General features: G+C 30.5%; 1 protein-coding gene across 4 annotated transcripts in view; it reads right to left on the minus strand.

Moving 5' to 3' along the window:
• The window catches only part of LOC134715769 (furin-like protease kpc-1), a 47,678-nt gene extending 23,956 nt beyond the window's left edge, over positions 1 to 23,722 (minus strand). For all 4 annotated transcript variants that reach the window (XM_063578196.1, XM_063578199.1, XM_063578197.1 and 1 more), the window contains exons 1-6: positions 23,300 to 23,722; positions 20,571 to 20,675; positions 11,837 to 11,926; positions 9,499 to 9,651; positions 1,711 to 1,787; positions 42 to 130 (exon numbers count right to left, since the gene is read on the minus strand). In XM_063578196.1, the coding sequence (XP_063434266.1) occupies positions 42 to 130; positions 1,711 to 1,787; positions 9,499 to 9,651; positions 11,837 to 11,926; positions 20,571 to 20,675; positions 23,300 to 23,527 (742 nt within the window). In that variant the 5' untranslated portion in view covers positions 23,528 to 23,722. The remainder of the gene's footprint in view (positions 1 to 41; positions 131 to 1,710; positions 1,788 to 9,498; positions 9,652 to 11,836; positions 11,927 to 20,570; positions 20,676 to 23,299) is intronic.
• Between the last annotated feature and the right edge of the window lie 3,511 nt (positions 23,723 to 27,233).

The raw sequence follows: 27,233 nt of genomic DNA on the forward strand, positions 1-27,233 counted from the left end.
TTGGCACTCATACCACATCTTCTGATAGTTATATATGTTACCTCCTATCCCTGAGTTAAAAGCTACTCCTACCACACAGTTTGAGTTATTAGCAGACGCCGACACTTCACCAGCACATCTTGTTCCATGTCTACAGAAAAATAAATTGGTTTAATAATTATAAAACAGATTTCAATGTCAGAGTAAATAAAACTGTTACCAAAGCTGACACTCATAACAAGTAATAACTGAAAAAAAAATTGTATTCTTTTTTTTTCTTTTAATATACATGTACATATTTTTTTATTTTGATATTAAAGTTGAAAACAACCTGCTTATTTGATTATCAACTATCCTGCTGTTTTTTTTATTCAATCAGTCCAATGATGTGGATGTATAAAGAAACTTAAGATCACTGCATAATCTTCAACAATGAGTAAAACCCATTCCATATACATGGAGTCAGCTATAAAAGGCCAAGACATAACAATATATGAAACAATCCAAATGAGAAACCAAATGGCCTAATTTATGACATAACAATAACAAATAAAGAATACTGTATCCAAGGACACAACACCATCTGCTAGAGCTTTGCAATTTTGAAAAGTTAAAAAGGGGCATAACTTTACAGTGGTACAAAATGTTTGTGACTCACTACTTAAATTAAATTTGAACTCTAACTGCTAGTTTTAATATCTGTTCTAAGCATTGTGTAAGAGTTTCATGAAATTGGATGAAGAAAACTTAATTCAGAGTGCAGAAGTGCAAATGGGAGAGACAGACTATCAAGTGTAAACTTAACGCCCCCATTGCCTACGAAATGGGCATAACAATAGCAGTAATAGGAGGGGGACATGAGTGTAACATCAAAACATAAGAATAAACGATAAGAATCATTTGGAAATAGCTAGACATCAACTTTATTGTGAAGTTAATAATCAAGGGAAAAAAATGACTTGTGCATGAATATGTACACTTTAACTAGCTTTTTGTGAATCCATTCATTCAAAATTTACAAGCTATAATTTTTATTTAGAAAAATTTCAAATGAATGGATGCAAAGAAATTTGTTAAAACTTTGTCAACTTGCTGACTGTGGTTGATAAAGTAATTAGAAAATTAATCAAGCATGACAAAAAAGTGCTGCTGAATAAGTTAAACATCACGATATGTAAATACTTTCCCATAAGAATACATGTAAATCTAAGTAATTTATTAATCATACTGCAATTTTTTTTTGAAAGGTGAAATTGTTCATCATTTTTACTGCAGATGAAATATTGTCTTACACTCTTACTGTTAATTTTAGCACTTTAATGGTTAATCTAAGAGATGTTCAAGTTGTAATTTCATAACTTGACAATACAAATTAATTGGATAAACTTTTTACATTTTCACTTAAATGGAAAGTACACTCTACTTAATAAATAATAACAAGGAAAACTAATTGTTGTCTACTGACTTGGTTTACATAATTTTGCAATATCACACTTTTTCAAATATCTGTTACATAAGCAGAAATACATTTAATTTCCCTGATAATAATCATTTTTAAGAGAAATTAATCTCTTCCTCGGTTTGACGAGAGCACAAACGTGGGTTTACAACCTTAGACATGTTTATTTGCTATTTACAGATATAGTCAATGTAATTTCCTTGTTAATTTGTTAATTTATTGTCGTTTGTTTATGTTATGACATCAATAAACACCTGTTCTTGGCTTATTACCTGTTCTCGTTAGTGGGGTCATATCTTGGCATAGGGTCACTATCTTTGTTGTTTACGTCATAACTAGCATATGGATCCTGCAAAATAATAAAATCACACATTGATTACTAAATTATTCAAAATATATCTAGGAATGTTTGTTTAGATCTGTAAATCTATATAGATGACGGCAATGGCTAAAAACACTGGCAAAGAGATCCATATGCTAACCCCACACAGAATAAAATGTAATGTTAATTTTTTTCCTTCAGTATTTGATGTATTGGACTTAAAAGACCATTTGAGATTCTTCTTCAAACAAATCAAAACTCTTACTTAAAAAAGCTATTCATATATGAATCTAACTCAGCATATCGTAGGAATTAAATTGACACTCAAAACAACTCACAACAATTCTCATTACTTTTTCATGTACAAAAACAACTGCATGGATACAAAACAAAAGACCTTAAATCCAAATAATATAGCCATAAACCTCATCTTCATATAAATGGCGGAAAATTCAATAAGGCACAATAAAGCACTCTTGCGCTAATTAATAAGATACTGTATATACAAACATGTGGGATTCTCTATAACATTTTTTCCAATAACACTGTTGTTATTGCTAAATGAAAAAGAATACCAGTACGGAAGTGAATTTTAGCCGTCTGCTTCTCATTTTTTTTAATTCCTAGGGCTTTCTGTTTAAAAAATTACTCGTAATACCGATAACGAACTTGTAAATATTAATCACTTAACGAATAATGTCTTCTTAAATGCTTACGGAACAAAAAAAATAAAGAACACTACAGGACTATAAAAAAAATCCCCTAAAGTATTAAGTCTATCAAATAGTCATAAAAATAATGTTAGTCTGTCATAAATTTAGGACAAATCATCTTACTAAAGTTTAGAACAACTCAAACAGGATATGTTAGGCTATCTGTAATACAAAATATTGCCATTTTAAAGATCAAGTTTTCAGACAAATATAATAATTAATATTTATCTTCTTTCCATTTTTAAGCAGAGGAAATGATTACCTACAAATTTGAAAATTGCTGACAATGTTAAACTCATCATAAAAAAAAGTCCCAGACAAAATATTTGATTATCTTTAACACAATAGCTAAGTAATGTGTAATAAAAAAAAAACATGCTCAGCAGACGGCAAATTAATGACAGGTTTAAGAGAAGTTTAGGTGCCAATGCTATTTTAATTAATATGAAATTTAAAAGGAAGAATAGTTTATTAGTATATAGGGACTTAAAACAAACACTTGTACTCAATATCTTTTCTCTGAAAGATAGCAATCTTTTCTCTGAAAGATAGCAATATTCTGACCACAACACAAGTACAATTTCCTTCCCACAACCTAAACGTTTGTACTTTCCTAGAAAGCTTGACAAACATGCTCAGAAGACAGAGACTGGTTTAAGAGAAGTTTAGATGCAAATGCTACTTTAGTTAATAACATTCCTTAATAATTAATACATAATGTTTCTCTGAACGAAAGCAATATTTTGACCTCAAAACAAGTACTATTTCCTTTCCACAACTTAAACTTTAGTAATTTCCTCAAAAGCTTGACAGATTCTGAATGTAAGAAAACCAAGAATTTCCCAGAAAATCCTCTTAAAGGATTACATTAATAGTTAATCAAAAACCTATTCTAATTGAAATAAAACTCTTGCAATATGTCTTAATACATAGACTGCCATTGATTTCTGTTGTAACAGAACAATTTACATGGATTTCAGATGTAAAACTATTACCTTAATGCTCTTTTGCTGTAACCAATTACCTTACAAAATAAAATAAATATCTGTCCTTTTGATGACCAGTTTTTCACACAAAATCAAGCAAGAATTTGACAGATAACTCATAAAGATTTCAATTTTGTTAGATTTAAGACTCTTTATTACAATTTTGGATTTTATTTTCATCCAACTTTATCAATGTTTCAGGATTTTTCAAATAAAATAATTTCTGGAATAACCTTCACCAGGTTTGCATTTGATTATAATTTATTTAAGGTAGTAAAATTCTTTAATCATTTGGTAGAATCAACCATAGAAAAATAAATCGACAACAGCAACAAACATCAAACTAAAGTTCCAATACTTTTTATTCAATGACACTCTTATTCAAATTCCCAAAATCCATCTTTTCTCTTACTTATGAATTTAGCGTGCTTGGTGGAAAAAAGGAAAATCATCAAATATAATTTTTTATGTCTCTGGTTTGACTTCTCCGAGAATTGAGTATATTGTGTACTGGACAATGAGCAGCCCATTACAACGATACCAGTAAAGCTAGTGCCATCTCACCCAATCCACATTCCTAAATGGTGGGTCTCATTGTGGTCTAAGCGTGACGCAGGATTGCCAATATTTTGTAAGTGGGACACATGAAAGTCAAATTATTGTGTTGTGAAAACAGGAAATAAGGTCTAGCGGAACCCGGGAAATGACAAACAAGAGGCTCTCAAGAGTCTGAATCGCTCACCTTAATTCTTTTGGTTAAATCTCTCATCAATGATTATTTTGGCTTTTCAATTTATTTAAATGTTCTTTGGATCGTCCTATTTTCTTCAAAAGCCAAAAAAAATAATCATTTTCTCCAATGTTCTATTTTAGCCATAGGAGCTATGTTTCTTGACATACAAGGAAAAAAATATAAAATTTATACTAGATACTCTGAAACTCATTTAGCCTAAGTTTGGCTGAAATTGATACAGCAGTTTCAAAGGAAAAGATTTTTTAAAGTAAGTCAACATGATGAAAAATTGTGAAAAAAGTCTTTAAAGGGCAATTACTCCTTAAGGGGTCAATTGACAATTTTGGTCAAATTGACTTATTTGTAAATCTTACTTTGCTGAACATTATTGCTGTTAACAGTTTATCTCTATCTATAATAATATTCAAGATAATAACCAAAAACAGCAAAATTTCCTTAAAGTTACCAATTCAGGGGCAGCAACCCAACAACAAATTGTCTGATTCATCTGAAAATTTCAGGGCAGATAGATCTTCACCTGATAAACAATATTGCCCAGTCAGATTTGCTCTAAATGCTTTGGTTTTTGAGTTATAAGCCAAAAACTGCATTTGACCCCTATGTTCTATTTTTAGCAATGGCGACAATGTTTGTTGATAGATCAAAACTTCGGATACAATTTATAAACTAGATACCCTAGGGAACATTCAATTAAAGTTTGGAAGTATTTAACCCAGTAGTTTCAGAGGGGGAGATTCTTGAAATAGTTTCAGCGACAGACGCCGGACGCCAGACGCCAAGTGATGCCAGGTGAGCTAAAATGAGAATTGCTTACGTACATAGTGTAAGTGGGATACGGGAATCTGACAAATCAGTAAGTGGGATCCAGGATTGGAACTACCCAATGAAACCCCCTACATGTAACTTCTAAATTATAATTATTTCTGAGGACCATTCTTATTTTTAAAATGTAAAAATTTTCCTTATTGGGAAATGAACTCAATGACAACAAAGAAATAACTGGAAAATAAATATTTTTTTCAAGACACTCATCAAAAAGATTATCTGTCTTGTCTATTTCCATGAAAACCAAACCTTGAGATTAAACTATATCTACACCTTCTCAATAACAAGAATACAATTTCATTCTATTTTAACAGACTCTATTATCAAATGGATTTCAATATACATCGTGCAGCAAATACAGATATTAAAACCTTTTATCCAATGTTATTATTGAAAAAAAAAATGTTATTTAACAGCTGTGTTTGGCATTGATTTAATAATCAAATTGATTTCTGTTGTCTCCAAAGAACAATTACCAAATCATGGAATCTCAGCACCAGTAAAAAAGTATGAAACTTATGAAAACTCTATGAACTTAAGCTGAGGGAATGGATAAATGAGAGGATTATAGGATAAAAGTTCTAAATACAATCTGTCATTCCTTTTATAAATCATTTAATGGATGAGAGAATAAATCTTGTTTTTAAAAGGGAGTTGTAGCAGAATCTGCTACGTATTTAAGCTATTTTGCAATTACTGAATTTTAAAGCAACTTTTCAGGGAATTACATTTGGGTTTGGTATATAAAGCAAAGGCCTTGATAAGGTTTAGTCAGATTAAGGGTTACGATTTGCTTGCTGTCAAGATTCGTACTAGCTATTGACTTATTACTTATGACACTATATGATGAACAAATATCCAAATATCTGAAATCATTTTCTCTGACATTTTCAAAACACATATCTTTTTTAATTGCCTATGCATCTGGTGTGTATGTGGGTTAAATTGATTACTTTCATGAATTAACAAATTTGTTTTGCTAATAAAAAGAATAATTTTTAGTTAATGAAGTTTCAAATTCCTCTGATTAACCTAGAGAACGATCAATTAACCAATGTTCAAATGTTTATCTGTAAAACTCAGGCGACACATATGCAAACAAGTTAATTAACAAAAGTATAAATTAAAAGTAATGTATACCAATTTAGCTATATAATCGATAGCCAACCAAAATAGGATTACAAAAATTACTATAAATCTCCTGTCCAATCTGCCATAACTTCTTACACAGACTTTGCACAAACCTTAATTAAAGGTGCTTAAAGATAAGCTAACAAAATGATACAGAGGCAAAATTCATCAAAGACGTAGACTAAGTAAAATCCACAAAGTAAAAGTGAGAATGGAAGTGGGGAATGTGTCAAAAAGACAACAACCCGACTATAGAACAGACAACAGCCGAAGGCCACCAATGGGTCTTCAATGCAGGGAGACAACTCCGGCACCCAGAATCGTCCTTCAGCTGGCCTGTAAACAAATATGTATATAAGTAGCCTACATATTTTACGATTTGAACTGAAGAAATGACAGATGAACAGGCAAAGGAACATCAAAATACCTTGGTTAAATAGGAGAACAATTTATTCTGCAATCCTTCATCATCAATCTGCCATTCAAAACACATGTATCTTAAGTTAAACATTAATATCTGCTCTCTGATTTATTATCTTTATACTTTTCACCAAAATTATCATTTTTAAAATACATACATCTTAATTTAACTACATGCATGTTTTCTGTCAAAGGGACATTACTGTGTTAGTCATTGGCAGTCTATCAACATGTCAAATGCATAAGCAATACAAATTGCTAATTGTTGAATATGAATATTCTATATAAAACCTGACCCCAGACACAAAATAAGAAATGTCTATCATAAGATCCAGTTATAACTGGTAATAAAATTATATAAAACAGATCATTCACTGCTATAAATTAGACAGACACTTTCACAAATTATTAATAAAAATTACCACAAAGATGTGTATCTTGTTTCCTGCATTATTACAAATTTGAAAGGTTTAACTTGTTAGGTCAAATAAAATGATTTTTTTTGCATCTGCTTACTATGCATAATTGAAAAAACAATTAAAAAAGAAAAAAAAATATATATAGATATAATGTTTGAGTAATTTTTCTATCTTAAGTGCAGATGTACTCTTACTTTATGCAGAATGAAAAATACTTTTACATTAAGAAAGAAATTGAAAAAACACAAACAAAATAAATCCAAAAGCACTTTAATACCAGTATCTAGATCGACCTACATCAAGACTACTCATACATGTACAAAAAAATTGAAAGTGAAGGATGTTAATTAAAATACCTACACATGTCAAAAAGCTACATGTATATGACCATATTGTTCAAAGGTCAACTTTGTTTGAGAGTTGAAGCCTTAGTTCTTAATAAGTTTAATTAGTACAATTCTCCATACATGTCAACAAAACTAATTCTAATTTTTGAAATGCTGATCCGTACTGATAGCCTTTTTAAATGATCCTTATAAAAGCTGTGATAGAAAATTGCTTTTCCAATTAAAGAATCTTTTTTTTAATAGTTTTATCCTTAGCTCAATCATAGATTATATATATTGGACTTTGTTGATAGGCAGTAAGTTATTTAAAGTAAGTTTGTTTTAACTCCTATTTCAGCACTCCTGTATATATCATAACAGCCAATTATTTTTAGTCTATTAACATGGGTAAATTTGTAAAGAAAATTTAAGGCAATCATAGTTCGCATACTTATATTTCTAACAAGAGGGTGAAGAACTGTTGTAAACATAGAGGCTTATTGACTTGAATTCTTGGAGAAAATAGATAAAACTTTTAAAGTTTAACAAATAAACGAAAATGTGTATGAAAATGTACATTGCTTTAAACTTCATCATTTGAACTTTTGTAAGTACGGTAGTTGTCACTGACATTGGCAATCATACCACATCTCCTTGTTTTTATAGTCTTATGCATATCTACTTGATAATTCAGCCTGTAGTCAAACTGGTCTGTGATGTTTCAAGTGTAAATCTCCCAGCCAAAAATCAATGATCTAATACTACTGATAAATATGTGTTCTTCATATACATAATGGTATATCTTAGTCCCCAAGGCCCTCTTAACAACTGCTATATCTGATACTGTATATAAACCTAGGTACAATTAATTATATTCAAATTATACTGAATATTTTCCTTAGTGTGATTCATTTAATGTATATTTATCAACTTCAGTTTTATTAGTCCACTTATGTATATAATATAAATTTGTATACAAATTAAGTATTTTTCAACATCAATCGGAAATTAAAGACAAACCCCTCAAAAAGTAATTTTAATGCACAGTGTGCAATTTCTCTGAATTAACCTAACTTTATTCATCGCAAAGTTTTAAGCACAAGTGGCTAAATGCCACGGTTTGTGCCACTTGATAGATAATGTATTTGTTTTTTGTGGTTTTAATCTGAACACTAAGTATTTTCTGCTTGTCAAATATTTCAGTATCTATTGGGACAGATGTTTTCTGTGATAAACAAAATAGTATAACATGTAAAGAGACTTGATGAATGAGAAGCATGTACCCTTTATGGGAGGGAGTCCATTTATATAGAAGTTTAATTCATGAGCTTTGTCCATGTTAAGGATATTTCAACACAAGTTTAAGTCTAAAATTATTTCAGTATGCAGTACAGTGTAACCTTTGTTATCTGACACACTTAGGAACCAGAAAAAAATGTGTTGATTCAGCAGGGTGTCAGAATACTCAGGTTTTTTTCTGCAAAGATATGCATATTTTGGGGCAGTGAAAATGTGTCAGTTAAAGCAGGATGTTAGAATACTTAGGTGTTGGATAAGGCAGGTTACACTATAGAAGGAAAAGTCTACTTTAGACCAACAAGGAAGGCATGTACATGCTTATATACTTAATTGGATTGTAAAGAAAAATTAAGTAGCTACTTCTCCTAAATATATATAGTATGTTATTAAAATCAACATTCTAAGAATATGTGGGTGACGGAAAATTATGAGCAAACCTTATTTGAAAACATTTGAAGTTTCTATTGAAACAGAGCACATTCAATAGACATTAATGAATGATAAAGAATTCATTTTGAAAAATTATAATCATATATTGTTTATATCTAATGAATATGAGTAAAGTAGATATGGGGTATACCGTATACATTAATGAGACAGTAACCCAAAAACCACATAAACACTAAAGACAGCAAGAGTTCAACGCAGTAAGAGGCCTTCACAATAGACAGTATGTCTAAATTAATCTGTGGGGAAGTTGAACAAGATTTTAAGATCTCCATAGGACTGGTTGCATTTGAAAATTTCGATAGATTGTATGTAGAATTTTTCCTTAATTCATGAAAATTGGAACCCTGGAAAATAAATGGATCCACAGTATATTCCATATCATAAACAATCAGATAATATAATCTGAAGAACTTACATAATTTTTTATGAGATCAGGATGGTCCCTCTCGATACCATCATCTAATATAGTAACAACAACTCCTTTACCAGTATAACCCATCTCCCAGGCTCTTTTAACATTCATGTCATACCCAACAGTACCTGCTGTGCCTCTTTTTCCTCCTTCATGCTGAAAACAAACACATCAAATAAACTTTCTTAATTATTCGTTTGAATGAGTATTTTTAAAAGTAAAGAAATGCATGATTATTAAGACATTTTGTGACATAAATTGCAAAAACCAAAATGAACGCTCATGAATTTTGTAATAAATCAAGCTTTTTGCAAAATGTTATCTTGTTTTTATTTTTGTTGACATGTCTGCCACACCATGTCTGTGCCTTTTAAAACTGAATACATGTATATCATATACGTTAAATCTGATGTCTCGTGTAAAGAGAGTGCCACGTTCTTTGCACGTTAAGAACCCTTGCAACAACTCTTTGAGAGCCCGTAGGTGGCCTGTTGCAAGGCAAAATGTCGGACCCTATCCAATATACCCTCATTTTCCAGTGGCAGTTCAAATTACCCTGACCATCATCCCAAATGGACTCTTTTACGACAAGACCTACCTGTTGTTTTTATTGTGATTTTGTTCTCGTCCTGAATATGCATGAAATATTTGCCACTAGACGTTAAGCAACCAACAATCAATCAATCAATCAATGTATATCATATGAGTGTTGCTAATTTTTGATTGATTGATAATGCCACTTTCAACATTCATGTGCTATTTCATTATGGTCAGTTTTTAATGGTGGAAGACCAGGGGGCCTTGGGAGAAGTTGACCATTGGTAGGAAAACTGAAAGGCTAGTAGATTATAATTGGAGTGAAGTGTACCTGCCCATGCAGGCTCATTCTTGAAGGCTGTACTTTTACCTATTGTTTCACATCCTTTGGAATCTGGTGGATAGCTGCCTCGTTGGGAATCATACCACATTCTCTAAATTTTATCTAGATTCTAACAAGCTATTAGAACCTAGCTATATAGAGGCCTTCGAGAAATCAGAAATAGTTATTCTGCTACATCATTGTATCAGATTGATTAACAATAAATGTCAAAAGCCTTGTTCTAATGTGTAAATAGTTATAGACAATACAAATTTCTTCTTTGGTATTCATTTCTGGATCAGGAATTGGACTCTTTGACTATAATTCGTATTTTCAATATTAGCCATTTTCTCTCTAACAAAGCAACACTAGTTCCCTCCGATGAATAGAAAATGTGAGAATTAAATTACCATATAATTGTTTATTACTTTGATATATGATGATATTACTGTTAAAATAAAAATACAAACATTAAAGACCAATTATAGGTCATGGTTAGGGGAAAGTTTGGTTGGAAAGAGATTGCACATAAAGAAACCAAACACATTGTAGGTACATTTTTATAGTTTTATTTTACCCAATATTAAGAAAAGGAATTATCTACTTCTTACATAACTGGTGTGATTCATTGCAGTAAACTAGTACATGTTTGTATATATATGCTTCCTAACAAGGGAAATAATCTGGTATCAAATAATAAATACATGTAGCTTGACAGGAATAGCCAGGAAATCAATTAAACAAAAGTTTTATCTAAAGAATTTTTGTTAAAGAGAATTCATTTATTTCTGTCAGCACTGAAAACTGATAAAACTACAGGTCAAATCAAAAATTAATGAAAAAGTGTAAAATAAAGTTTGATTAACAGCGGTTTGGTAAGCGTTCAGTGGCAAATAGTTCGTGCATATTAAAGACAAGAAGAAATTACCAACACAACAAACAGGTATGATTGGCAAATAGAATGAGAAACAGGAATATGGACTACCATTGGAAAATGGAAACATGTTGCAATAACTTGAACAAGGATAGAAATTTTTGCACAAAGGCAAATGGATGCCTATAAGAATGGGTTTACTGTCTAAGAGGAAAAGTCAACACACTATTTCCATTCTTTGACTGAATATATAAAAAAGAAGAAGTGGTATGATTGCCAATGAGACAACTATCCACAAAAGACCAAATTGACACAAACATTAACAACTATAGGTCACAGTACAGCCTTCAACAATGAGCAAAGCCCATACCGCATAGTCAGCTATAAAAGGCCCTGATAAGACAATGTATTATGTCTAGTGCATGTAAACTTGTTACAATATAACCTACATATTTCCTATGAAACAGTAAACTTTCTATTTTTGCCAAACATAATTCATTTATATCATCAATGTAAGATATATCTGTCTTACATTGCATAATTTGATGGCAAAATCAATTCAAAATGTCTTCATTTCAAATAAATTACTATTTTATTGTTCTACTTACGAGATACCATTGGTTTTTATACTCTGGGTCATTAAATGTGAGATCTCTTTTTGTTCTTTTGTGAACATACTGTTGCTCAACCCAGTGAACCTGTAAAATATCAAATCACTAACATTATAAGTCTTTCACTAGTAACTTCATTAACAGACTAAATGCATGTAGAACATATATATATATAACTCGTCTAAACATCAACCCAACAATGTTAGATCTGTAAATTTGCTTTCGCAAATTTTTGGTTCTTCCCTCGCCGGGATTCGAACCCATGCTACTGTGATATCGTGACACCAAATCGCCTGCACTGCAGCCGTCCCGCTAGACCACACGACCACCTGGGCTCTAAAAAAAAAGAGCTTTCGGTGGGCATGTGTTACCTTTCCACGTCAGTTTTAATCTAGCGGCTTACTACAGTACATGATATATAAGGCATGAAGATGTTATTGTTACAGATCAGTTAAATTATCTATAATATATATATATGCATTATAAGGTAGGACTAAGAGAATATATAGTGTTTTCCTTCTGATATTACAAGTAACACTAGAACAACTATGAGTTTTACATTTTACTGGCAACTTCTCAACCCCAAGATGGAACTTGAAATAAAAATTATGTATGACTACTGATAGGAAATACTGGAATGTTAATGTTATTGTCATGTCAAATGTTTATTCCCTTTGGGGCCCTTAATTGATATAAAATATCCTTATCCTTCTATACAGTTGTGATCTTTAAATCAAAGAAATAATAAAGAGGCCTGACATTGCTTCCCTCTTCTCTGAAATAACAGCTTAACTACAAGAACACTTCTTATAAAAGCCTATACAGTAGCTCGAAGCTTCAGAACAAAGAACCCTGAATGTCTCCGGGATAACTATTGTCATACAGAAATGTCATATAACTTTCCGCAACAGGAAGATTCTGTTTCAATAGAATCACCATAAGATTGATTATTACTACACAATCAAACATCAAATAAGTTCTATTGTGCCGAATTACACAAAAATCAATCATGCTTTTCTTAATTACTTGCACAGCTTAAACCTTAAATGTTATTGCCAATTCAATCATACATTGACAAAAATTTCAATGTTGTAATATTAGAATTACATGAATAAAACGTAATCATCTAAAATATTTTTTTTTAAATAATTTGTATATGAAACATGGTGATGTCGACTTTACAGAATTTATCAGAAACTTTTTACCACAAATACTTAAAAGCTTGCCAGTGAAAGCGAGGACACTTCTGGGAATTGGAACTGCCAATAAATGTATTAGTAGAGTGAATTTATTAATGATTTATAATATTATTAAGAGTTTATTAGAGTTTGAAAAGACCTTGTCTTCTCATTTGCTCACTTTGAAAGATCATTAAGCATGCATACAGGCAGTAATTCAATCATCATGTCATGTAATCTTTAGTTTATTTGAAAGCAGTCTTTTCCCTACGATAATTATAACGATAATTATAACCCCTTCTATCATAATCATCGTATGTCAATTTCAATGAAATATGGAGGACCATAATTGGATCAAGCCTAGCAAATCGTTTCTGCATCTAACATTTCCATGTACTTAAGTCAGGAATCCTGTTATGGTTCCCAGCGCTGTGGGAGGTCAGAGGGTATCAAATCTGTTGTAATGGTATTATTCTGATACTGTTAAATCAGATGTAATCTTTAACTCTGCTAAATCAGACTTAATTAACCAGAACTTCAAATGCTCAAGAATGCATTGATATTCAAGTTAACTAATATAGCTAGTTAACCTAAAACTTTCATCAGTTATTCGAGAAATTTGTATCAAGGTTTTTAAACAAGTGTTAGTTGTTAGAATGAACTTTTATTTGATGTTAAAAACAAAAGACAGGCATGTTTTATGTGCTGAGAAATCTTCTCAATACACAAAGTACATTGACTTGCATGCTGTCAGTACTGCACAATTAATCTATCTTAAGAAAAGTTTTCCCAGGAATTTTTCTGGTGTCATAATTATCTCCCTTTAACACTGATAACATGTTTCTACCTACATGTACAAATGTAACTATCAGCTATCCAATGATGCTATTGACAATACTTTGTCTTGAAAACTGCAATATGATTGAATAGCACTGTACTGTTTTACCGTATTATGTAATCTACTTCCAAATAGGTTTAGAGAGAAGGATTAGCTAACAAGAGTTAAGCATAGAATATATTATTGCATTCATTATGTTGCAATTTGCAATATCCATGTACTATTTCAAATTTTCATCCCCCCCCCCCAAGTTTCAATCTTCTTTTCAACAGCTGTGTGTTTACATCACAAGACTCTTTTACTAAAATGCCTAATATATGTGATTTTTGGATGTGAGATGCAAGATCCTTGAGTCTTCTTATTATCTTCCTCAAAAAGCTATCAGATTACCTTGATCTATGACCCCAATATAACATCAGGACTCCCGGTTAAGAACGGATGTTTAAATATAACCTCCATAGTGCCAACAGACAATGGATACATTTAAACTCCTTTTCCCTACTTTTAAAACTCTCTGTATAGAATGAGGTCATATCCGACCCATATGGTATGAAACAGTTATTTGTTTATAAACTGGGATTAAGTTGCCTTTTTGTAGGGATGTGACCACAGGCGCTTGGGTCTATGATACAGATTTTTTTTTTTTTTTTTTTTTTTTTTTTATTAAAATATTCAATTTTCTTTATTTATAATACATAAATATCACTTCTGTGCATGTCTCACCTAGTTTCGAGTGATTTAAACGACCCAGAGAAAATACCCAATTTTACTATCCATACTAAGAAACTTTACCTAGTTTCGAGTGATTCACTCGAAACTAGGTGAGACATGCACAGAAGTGATAGATATGTATTATAAATAAAGAAAATTGAATATTTTAATAAAAAAAAAAAAAAAAAAAAAAAAAAAATCTGTATCATAGACCCAAGCGCCTGTGGATGTGACACTGAGCCATCATTAATAAATCAAACATTACAAATAAGGTATAAATGTAACTTGGCTGCAATAACAAACATATTGACAACCAGCAACAGGCAGATTTGTCAGTTAACAGAACTCAAATCGTAAATATTACATGCTGAACACTTTTATTATGGGATCGTAAAATAAAATATTGACAAGGTCTTGTGACTAATAAAGTAGAAATCATATTATTATTTGGTTTGTTTGAAATTGTTCTTTACATTCAATCTTAATTTACAACAGGTCATATCTTTTTAAACAAAATCCATTTCTATCAAAGGATTTGAAAAACAGACATTGTTCAAACATACTATATTCTAAATCCAATTATGACAGTAGGTCTTCACTTTCTCTCAAAATTACAGACACAATCTGTCAAATCAACATGCGATTTTTGCTTCATTCTTTGCCAGTTTTAACCGGTTGTGATTGATATTGGTAAACCTTTACATAAAAGGACAGGTTGTCAATATTACCAAATGAATACTAATGATCTATTTTTTACATGATATTAATAACAAAGATTTCTTATCAATTTCCGCTTTTTTTATTCCATAACTTGTGAATGGAAAAAGTAGGTGTCAGCACTCCTTAATAGAACAATTAAGAGGTCATGTTTACTATGACATGTCAAAGTTACTTCACAATTATGTTTTAATGTTGACAATACATAGATGCTGATCATAATTCATTGGAAACATTGATGAGGACCTTGAACTTTTGCACATGGTCATAAATATTCCCACATGTAATGCAATGAAAGAAGAAATTTCTGCCTCCATTTTTTTTATCTTACAAGTTGTAAACAAACACAAATGTTATTTTTTAAATTCTGTCAATTTCAAATATATATTCTCTTGGGCCCAATTTTTTACCTACAGCCATGCATATGATTTGTAGTCTTCCAACACTTTTCAACATTTATATCATACTTTTAGTCTGCACTTCATTTTAAATGTTTGGCCTTGGTGCTCAATCACAAAAAATACAAACAAGAACTATAAACATGAATAGAACATGTGTAGGAAGGTGAAAAAACTCATCATAGACGCCAGGATTCAAATTTAGTCCACCAGATGCATGTTTCTCTCATCTATAAAGCTTTTACCAGTTTAAAACATACATCCAGTGATTTTGGAGTGATAACAGTCTGTCATATACTACATGTACCTAGTTGGTGACTTGGAGTGATAACTCTGCATATAATATTTTGCTGGTGACTTGGGAGTGATTACACATTGTCATATCTGTCAAAATAATGTGTCTGGGTAAGATGACATGTCTTCCTACAGACTGCAGTGTAGATCCAGAACTTTTCATAAGGGGGGTGGGGTGGGGGGTATAATCAACAAATTTTTTCCCACAAAAAAGGGGGGGGGTCCCTGGATCCACCACATTATTAATCTAGCTTGGTGTAGTACAAAGCAGGGTAATAATTATATTTGGTTAACAAGTTCTTGTCCTGAATATGCATATTAATTTACCGCTGAAAGCTTTGCATCTTCATTATCACTGTGTATGTAAATAACTAGTGAAAACAGATATATTTTCAAAATTCAATACTCTTTTCCAGATCAACAATAGATAACGAAAAATAGAAAAGTGCCAGACAAAGGGAAAAAATAAACAGATAATACCAAACTGTTAACAGTGTTGATAGTACATTGTAAATGCTAGCAAATTACATGATATTATAACAAAAGTATAAAGTTTACAATGAGTATTGCTATTCAACAGTAAGTAACACAAGATACTTAACATTTTAACATTTTAACTAGTTTTTAAAATTCCATGAATAATGAATGTGCTGCCAAAACAGATCATTAATATTTAAAAAAAATCAATTACAAATGAATACATATCTGTAGCGTCACATATATATATAACTTTAAAAGAATAATGACAGAAACCAGTTCTTACATACTTCCTTATATGAAGTAATAAGATTAATGCTAAATAAAGTGTTGATTCAGACAATTCATAGATTTTTAAAACTGCAATTATAATAATAAAAAGATTACTGTAAATTTAGAAACTAATGTGTGCATTTATTATTTATTATTGCAAGTCACTCATTACTGGTATTATAATATGCAAATATCAATCTAATTTATAATACAAAATATATGATTGCAATCATTTGGTGAAGGATGTGTATATTCACTACCGAAATTATGGTATAAAGGGTTATATTACTGTGAATCTGAAACTGGATTTCATTTTGTATATAAATAAAAACATTGTGTTAGTTTTTAAATGTACAATGTACATGCATAAAATTATACCATTATATATCATGTAACATGTAGTTTTAATAATAGAATTCACTGAACAAAAAAATCACATTTTGTTCTAAAACATATTAAATTAATAAACTGTTCCTGTGACAGGTTGGGATTAGGAAAAGCTTAAAATGTGTTACATGTTGTAATTATATAACTTGTTAAGAAATCATGTGCATATAATACATGTAAATTTGAATTAAGACAATAATTTTATTATACCAAAGTTAATTTAATTCCTTTAAATACAGCTGATACATGTATTTTTCACTATCTTCTATTATAGTAGACAATCTAAATAAGTACAAAACTGAAGTGAAGGTATTGTTTTCGCTTTAAAGTACTGTGGATTCAGTATTATTCGTTGGATACCAAGTTACGTGGGTTTCGTGGTTAAAATTGAACCACAAATTCAAATGTTCAACGAATAACATATTTTCAATAGGCTTTGTATACAGAGATTGGCAAAACCACGAAATCAAATATCCAAGAATATGCAAGTTTTTAGCAATCCACGAAAATTGATACCCACGAAAATATACGAATCCACAGTATTAAAATTAGGTAAATAATGATAAAGCATAACCCTAATAATCCAGTCTTTACAATTTGATCACTACAATAACTCCATCAACTCTAGTGGATACAGTACCATTCAAGAGGACCAACTCTCCCACACCCTACACCGAGGAAAATGTCGGAGTCACTCCGAAAAACTCCGATAATCCTCCCAAAATGTTGGGAGGAATTTGGGAGTAATCTCTCCCAAAATCAGGTAAATGTTTATTGTGATAGCGAGCTCACTCTCTACACCGAGGAATTAATTGCCCTTATCCTTCTTTGATCTCTACCAGCACACCACTGATAGGGTAATTGGATTACCTGACAGGTAAAGGTTGAAGTAATAAAGAATTATATTTCCGGTCTACTGTATCATTTTAAGTGTCAAACAGGTGTATAATTTTAAATGTCTTTTATACTAATTAAATTTAATTTGTGGTAATAATAAGTCAAAACATTTTCGTATTTTTTGTTGGCCAATCTAAAAATATCTTTACCTTTTTGTACTTGCTTATAAAATAAAAAGGATTATAAAATATAGTGGAATATGTTAAAAACCAAATATTCTACTTCAAAGTTAAAGTCTTTATTTAAAAATTGTGTCTTAAAGTTTTCTATATATGCAAGTAAAAAGGTAAATTTATTTACTATTCATTAGGCATAATAATAGCCCCGTAATAATTGTGTAAGTCTACGGCAATTTCTTTTTACGATTATCTAATTGCTGGAATGAATAAATGATTTAAAAGCAAAAGGTTGTTGTCAATTCTTTCAATTGCATTTAAGTTTTATAAAAAAAATGAAAACTACTTAATTTTGACCTTGATGTCTTCACAAGTAAATTGATATTTTATTTACGAAATGAAGATACTTAAATTGTGTAAAAATAACCGGAAACTTTCACTAAATTAATGAGAGCAGTTTAAAGAAAATCATAAAAATAACGTGTCTGAAAGTTTTGTATGTTCAACTAAAAAGGGAAATAGTATTTACCATTCGTTATGCTTAATAATTACGGCATTTTCGTTTTACGATTTGTTGGCAGTTCTGTATGATAATAAGTCATTTCGGTTACATCAGGAATACTTCTACAGCTGCAATAATTCGTTGTTGTAAAATATTTATTTTCTCACAATGAATGTAAATTTGTGTAGTTTAAACAGTGATCATATAAAAGATTTTAAAAACAATTATTTGCCGTGCGAAGACAATTCCAAGATACACATCTCAGTTGTCAACAGTTTGGGTTGAACTTGAACTTGACTTACTTAACAATGTTAAATGCTATAAATAGTTAACATCAATTTTATCCTCGGCACGAGTTTTTAAAGGGCGGGAAATAATATCGCGTACCAGTAAACTCAGGTGACCTTTCTAGACGACCGTGGAAAAATTCCATTCAAGGTTTCTAAAGTTGCAGAACGACATTTTTGTGCAATCGTATTGAGGCTCCAGAAGGTTCTTTTACAATTGATTAATAGGAATCTATAATATAATTCTTATCCGAATAAACGAGAACAAATCTTTAACTATATGAATTTTAATATTTATCTTTCAAAAAAGAAAGTAGACCTGAACATTAGTTTTACGTCCATGGTTAATATTATAAATTCACGGTTGATGATGTATTAATTGAAATTATGATGGAAATTGTCCGGGGTGATTTTAAATTGTTTTCAAATGACAATAATACGATAAAGAACTGCCAATTGTAGGCGGGGGTTTGAAAAATAAAATTATGACTGTTTTAAGTGGAATAATAATTATGATGGGCAATTATGAGGTTTAATAAATTTTATTAATAATTAAAGGATTAGTGACCTATCGGATAGCATACGCGGATTACTTATCATCACAACTTTTAACATATTTTGTAAACGTATAATGATTGAGCGTCATAAACTTGTCAAACATATGGAGACCGGTAGAATTATAGTACTTTAATGTGAAAATATTTTTACACTTTCCAAATTAAAATGACGAAATTGATTTAAATACTTTCGTAAATTTGAAAACCGTTCCGTAAAAAACGAAATTGACGAGCGCTATCAATATCACTTGAAATTATTTCCTTTGTTCAACAGAGTTGTCATTTTACAGTTTCTGTTCGTAATTTAAATTATTCAAGTCTGTATAAATGTACCGAGGTGGTGAAACATAATATTTCACATTGCTCAGTAAACTAAGTTTACTTGATGATCCAAGCGTAAAAACAACATGATTTTATTAGCCAGTTGATTTTTAAATAATGAACAGTTAATGCGCCGATATTGCTTATTGAATAAGTTACAAAAGGTACTAATTGTGGCAAAATCGTCCTTGTTGAAAGAACACAATGTATGACCTGACTGGACTGTAATAGAAACACAAAATAACAAGTATTTTCTTCATACTTTTTCGTATGAACGTTTTATTTTAAAGATAATGGCACAAGACAAAAACATATAAGATAATAATTATCTTATTCTAAATGATATTGTCACATCTTTATCTGTCAAAGAAAGGAAAACATTTGCTCAATTTATAATACCGTGATTTTAAAGCACACCTGTGCAACCAAGATCGATTAAATGTTCAAAGGTAAATTATCTGGGTAATCCAATTATGTTGTCACGCGTCGTTAATTTTAAGTACATCCGATGGGCAATAAACCAATTAACAGCCACGCGGTGTTGGGAGAGAATCTTTGGAGGATTTTAGGAGTGAAATCCGCGGTACGCGGTGTGATTCCGAGAAACACGGAAATCGGACAAAAAAGATATCGAATCGATATTTTTGGATGGTACTGTAGATGACATGGAATTTTTAGTGTAATGATAAAGCTAGACAACATACACATGTATGGATATACTCCTAAATTTGTCAATTTATGTACAATGTAGTTACTTCCCTTTTTATCAAAAACCTACCTCAGGATGTTCAAACAGAAGTGAATGATGATGTAAACTTGGATCAGCAGATCTTTTTCTTACGTCATGGTGTTCAAATAAATAATGTTCATTTAAAGTACCGATCTGAAAACAGAAAATAAAGATATTGGTGTGAAGGTTAAGAATAATAAATAATGTTCATGTAAAGTACCAATCTGAAAACAGAAAATAAAGATATTGGTGTGAAGGTTTATATAATAAGAATAAGAATATTTGATTACGAAAACTTTATGAAGATGTGTATTGTACAGCGGAGATCATCATGACATGTTTTGATTATATGATAGATGTAGAATGCAATTGGGGATAAAACATGACATATTACCTCAATAAAAAGAATAAACTATTCATATTATGTATATTAAATAAACACATGTATAATTTGAACTCTGTTGGATAGTTGTAAATGTCTCATTTTGCTAAATGTACAAAACAAAAAAAAAGCTGAAAATTTCATTATGAAGCCATTCGCCACTACAAAATAGACCCTAAAATTGAACTAAAAATCGATTTGTACATATTGCTTCCTGTAAGAAGAACATACACTGTGTTATCTTTTAACTTTTTCAAATCTTTTATTTACAATTCATGTTTTGTCAAACTACATGAACTAAAACTCTTTTAATATCAAAATGATCAATACGACAATACAATGAAATTATTTTCAGTGAAAATGTAATAAAAGGCCTTCATTTCACATAAAACACATACAACTGATCCTCCTATAATGCTGCCCATTAATATTATAAATATAGAACAAATCTCAATTGGTAAAGCCTTTACACAAAAGGTAAACAAAGCTTATATATACATACATGTATCTGACTACACAGTACTGCATGTTTTTTTTTTCTCATTGTTGAAGGCTGTATGCATGTCCATGTACATGTAAGTGACTGTCTATACTGTATATTTTTTCTCACTGTTGAAGGCTGTAGGCATGTACAAATGTATATGGTTGCCTATAATTTCATTAATGTACATCCACTTCATTTGAACTTTAATAGATAGTTGTCTCATTGGCAATCATACCACATCTCCTTATTTTTCGTATTGACAATTGTGTGAAAAAAGTGAATAAGATCTGTAATGGGCAAATAAAAAAAACAGTTCATTTTTGAACATGCATATATGTAAACTATTGAGACCTTGACTCATTCTCACATGAAACTGCTTCTGAAATATTGAAAGGGTAATTGCAACGCTTTAACTTTACATGTAAAACTATCCCATGAAGGACATGTAACATAAAAATTATATGTACATGTACTGTACATGTTGTCATGGAAACAGTAAAAACATCAAAATTTTCAAATTTCTTTAAATTTTCTTTAAATTTGCAAAATGATGTATTGTGAAGTAAATTACAAAATGTATGTTAGTTCAGAATGAGTTTATATTTTGGTAGACCCATGGTCATGATGGTCAATTGGCCTGAACAAAGTCATTGAACAATAGGATCAATGTTATACGCATTATTACATGTACAATGTATACAATGTACATGTAGGAATCTTATGATTCTGGGTACATTTGTCCGATTCTCAATTTTGTGTTTTACAATTCATACATGTTATACATGTACATCATTTGTATTCCAAGCTGACTAGTTTATCAAAACAAAATGTTGTTTTTATTATTATCCATCAACATGATCAAAGACAATTATTACAACAATCAGTGATAATTATTATTATGAAGAATTACTGCTCCAAAGCAGGCCTTTATTTTTAATGTTTTGATGTGGGTTTTGAATAAAAATATTACCAAGAATTAGTAATTGTATGAATATGAGAGATTTTTATAAAATAAATACATGTACCAAAAGATGTAAAATTAAATGTCTGAAGTTTTATTGTTTATTTAGTCATATTAACTTTCTTGAGATTGGTTTTCATCATCTGATGAGCTAAACACAAATGCAAATTTTTACTAATTTAATTTGGTTAGAAGAATAGCAATCTTTTCAAGAAATATTTTTCTTTGTGCTCATCTTGTCAGAAAATTTAAATGAGCCTGAATAATATTGTAACCAAATAAACAATAAAACTTCAGACATTTCTACATCTTTTGGTATCTATATTATGAAAATCGCTCATACAGTTACTTCGTAATAATTTTTTGAAAAATATCGATTTTAGTTGAAATGATACAACTTTTTTTGACTGGGCTCACTTTTGTCCAATGACTGTGTATTTCCAAATATAAACACTACAATATTGTATCTGAATAAGTTAATTATGCTTTAATATTAATATTTTTTAATCAATCTAGAGAGGAGCAAAGCATGAAGAACAGTCTCAGACTAGACTCTATTGGCAAAGGAACTTAAGGGTAATGTGACATGTACATGTATATCAAATATTACGGGAAAGTGCAGATAGAGTTGTCAATTAGTATTTTACTTGTATTTATAATACATCAAAACTTTAACACTAAGTGTAAGATACAAAATGTAAATTTGCAGATTGAGAGATGTCTGTTGGGTTGCTGTCTCATTGATGTATGGGTTCATATTTCTTCTGAATTATATTATCTTGACATTTGATATATATTTGTTTTTGTTTACAATGTTCAGTTCATCTTCTGACTACTCTGCATTGTGTACCGGGTAATATGTAACCATCAGCCTGATTACTTATATAGTAGAATCTTAATAATACTACTTTTAATACTTCATCTGTCCCAAAGAAATTAAAAATACTGACCTGTCCATGATTTATAAATCCAAATTCCTTTGCAAGATTATTCGCTTTTGTGACGCTCCCCCCTTTAATATGGACGGCAAACTGATTCACATAATATGCAGAGCACATGTGACTAGATAAAATTAATAAGGTTAAGAAATAATAAATAAACGTCCGGTAATTGCTGATATTTCCAGAAATAAAGGTTTTTCTTTGGAAAGAAAGACATGTGAATGGATTAGACTTCATGATGAAAGAACTGTTGTAAGTCCGCCTCTACAAATGGAGACAACGGTATAAGAAGATCGAATTGTTGGAACTCTATATCATTTCTTTGACAATATGTCGGAATCTTTTGTGTATTTCGTTTAAAACATCTTTCACACCAAAACACGTCACGTTTCTGAAGTTTACATCCTACTTCCGTGAACTCCAATGATCCCTCCAGGCGCCCCCTGGTGGTGGAAAGAAAGATTGCCTACTGTTACAAGTTTAGCTTTCAAAGAAGCTTGTTGTTTATTAAAATCTGAAGCATTATATTTATGGTTAACACCTGGGACCAAAATATAAATATTCATGATTTTTTTTTGTCAGGTTAACAGACATTCTTTGTTTATTGAAAATATTTTCACCATTGTTTTGCAGAAATGAAAATATTTTGATGGATTTTTAGGAAAATATTTGTATTGAATATCACATGCACTGAATAATGCAGATCAATACAGTATTTGGATATTATTTTCATTCATTGTTTGCAACACATAATTTATTTTTCGAATCTACCTAAGGGAAATCATTTCGTCAGCGACTTATTGTAAGTATCAGAGGCGGATTGAGGGTGAGGCCTTGCCCCCCTTTTGTAGAAAAAATTGGTTAGATAATTTGGGAATCACTGAAGTGTGACGATAGCAGGCCCCCTATAAAGCAGCCATTGGGCCCCCACTTGCCAAAATTTCTAGATCCGCCACTGAATATTAAATCTCACTCATTAGGACATATGATTTTAAATAGCTCATAATGATCTATTATGAACATTAAAAGATTTCACAGGCAAGTTTAAAATAAATACAGGGGTCAAACATTGTTGGTGTACATTAAACATATCTTCTGTATTTTTTGAAAAATACACCCATATGGGACATAATTTAGCAAACACAAATACAAACATCGTCACATGATAATACACAATGTCACAATGTAAATTTCTTTGAATAACAGATGTTGTATTATGAATTTTATTTGTTTTCAAAGATATTGGATGCTCTCTGCATTATATTAATAACTTTTGTAGTTTTGAGATTGTTTTGTATTAAAACACTGCCTATTTCTGTATATAGCATATAACAAAAAAGTGTCTGCTGATAATGAAGAAAAATATTAAAATGACATCATCTTCTTTGATAGATGTTTATGTAATTCTTTAAATTTCATATGGAATAGAATAGTAAGTGGATGCTGCCTTCCTATTGTTTTTAGATTCTGGCATCCAACAGACTAGAATAATGACATCACATGAGATTGGATGCGACCATCCAAAAATATGAGGATTCTGGCATCCCCATATAAGGAGATGCTGGTAACCCCACATAATGGGATGCTGGCATCCAAAATTATCCAGATTCTGACTTCCCAAAATGTGGTGATTCTGACTTCACAATTATTTAAACATAGCTTTTTTAATGATGGCTTACAAATTTAAATGCTGCTTTATAATCAACTGTCTTAAAGTATTGGTCCACCAAGATAGCACCAACTACATTTCCTAAGGTATTGAATGCACATGAAAACAAACCAGTAAAACAAAAAATGCAAGAAACTACTGATGAATGCCTCTAGAGAAGATGATAACTTGTGTTTATTTTCATGTCCAGTGGCCAGTAATTACATATTGAGAATCAGAAATCATTGGTCACAGAGTGAAATGTATACTTGACCAACATACTGATTCTGATTTGTAAAGTATTAGATTTCTATGTTGAAAGCTGATGCCAAAAATTTGATATTATAAAACTATATCAATGTTCTAGCTTTTCCTATAAATGGCATATTCTAATGTTATTTTTCTTACTTTGATTACCATTATGTAATTCACGTATACATTGAATTGTGGTCTCTAGAATACACATTTTTATGTGGTGCCAAATTGCAATTTTCCAGTCTAAAAATGCATATAATAAAATCAGAGATAATTGAATTATTGAGATCGTAAATAACAATGAAGTTTAAATTCTTATGCCTTCTCAGTTCGAAGAAATTAATACTTCGATAAAATCTGCAGATTTGTTATTTAAAGTGTAATAGGGATATACATGTAATAAGCAAGAAAGAAAAACAAAAATATATTTGTTTACATACCAAATTTTATTGGGTTACAAACTGTAGTCAACTAGCATTGTATTTTTTAATCCTGTATTTTATTTCACACAGATAATATAATGTTTTAAATGCACAGAAAACGGTAGATACATTACATACTTGTCATTATTAAGCAATAACCTACAATGGTGTACAGCTTTTTGATATACACTATATTATCCATAAATAACTGAAAGAAAATATTGTTAAATTTTATTACTGGTACATGTACAATAACTACACTGACATTTTTTATGTCTATATAATTCATTATTTGATATACATTTTTCTATAAAAGAAATGCTATCTACAGCACTTCAGATGATACATAAATAAGAAATACACTATTAATAAAATAAAGTAACAGTTAATATTTCATAGTAACCATTTAAAAAAAAATAGGTAACCACTTACATTTGTGTGTAAGTATAAATAAAAATTAAAAAAAGTACCTTTTGCTTCATTCATTAACTGGTTATAGTTGCTATCCTTTTTTTTTTCTCTACAAATATTTTAAATTTAAGTTACTGTATATTAAAACAAATGACCAAATAAAAAAAAATAATTATATATTGCTAAGGTAACTAATTTACAGATTCACATATCTTTGGTATAGTTTTGCAATGTTTCGCTTAAATTATACTGTTTTTGTTGAAACCACAAAAATAACCTCACTAGCCTAAATATTTCTGATATTTTGAAGGAAAAAAATTGGGATCCCACATTACAAGTTCAACTGCAAAAAATAAAATTTCAACCAAAAATTTTTTTTTTTCAAGTGTTCGAAATGTTTTAAGTTTTTATACTTCACAGGCCTGTAGCCAGGAAATTCCAAAGGGGGGTTCGTTTGACTCACAAACTCGACTTTTAACAGTCACAATTCGAACAGAAAATCGATTTTAACAGTGTTTATTAGTTACCCTGGCTACGGGTATGCTTCAATGAGTATAGAAATCTGTCTTAAATGATAGTTGAATCATTTCCATCGTTTCCTAAAAAAATAATCTCAATTCAAATTTCTAATGGAGTTGGCAACAATAACTACACATTTAAATACATCATAAAAATTGAAATATAAAATGACATAGTCATGGTTTAAATTAATATTAATAAACAGTAAATTCAAAAATAAAATTTACAGCTACTCATAATTTTCAAGCAGTGTAAGGGAGGTAACCAAGTTATCAAAACATATATATATAACAGTGTTCTTAAATTTCAATCGGATTACCTCCCCTTCACTGCTTTTAAATTTTCTAAATTGTTTTTTTACCAGAAAATCCATTGTTTTCCCCCTTTTTTTGTCCCTTAATGCTTAATGATTTGAACCTTACCCCCGATCATCTCTTTGTAGTATGTAAACTTGTGGTGTAATTTCAGAGAGATTTATACACTTAAACATGACTGAAAACTAAACAAAAAATGCTTAAATTGGCCCCTTTATTGGCCCCAAATTCCTACACATTTGGGACCATTATCCCCATAATCAATCCAAATCTTCTACCTGTGGCATTAAACATTGTGGTACAATTTTATAGCAATTGAAATGCTAATACACAAGTTGATATACTGAAATTAGGAAAATGCTTGTTTTGGGCCC

This window comes from Mytilus trossulus, chromosome 4, assembly GCF_036588685.1.
Source record: "Mytilus trossulus isolate FHL-02 chromosome 4, PNRI_Mtr1.1.1.hap1, whole genome shotgun sequence".
NCBI classification, from domain to species: Eukaryota; Metazoa; Mollusca; class Bivalvia; order Mytilida; family Mytilidae; genus Mytilus; species Mytilus trossulus.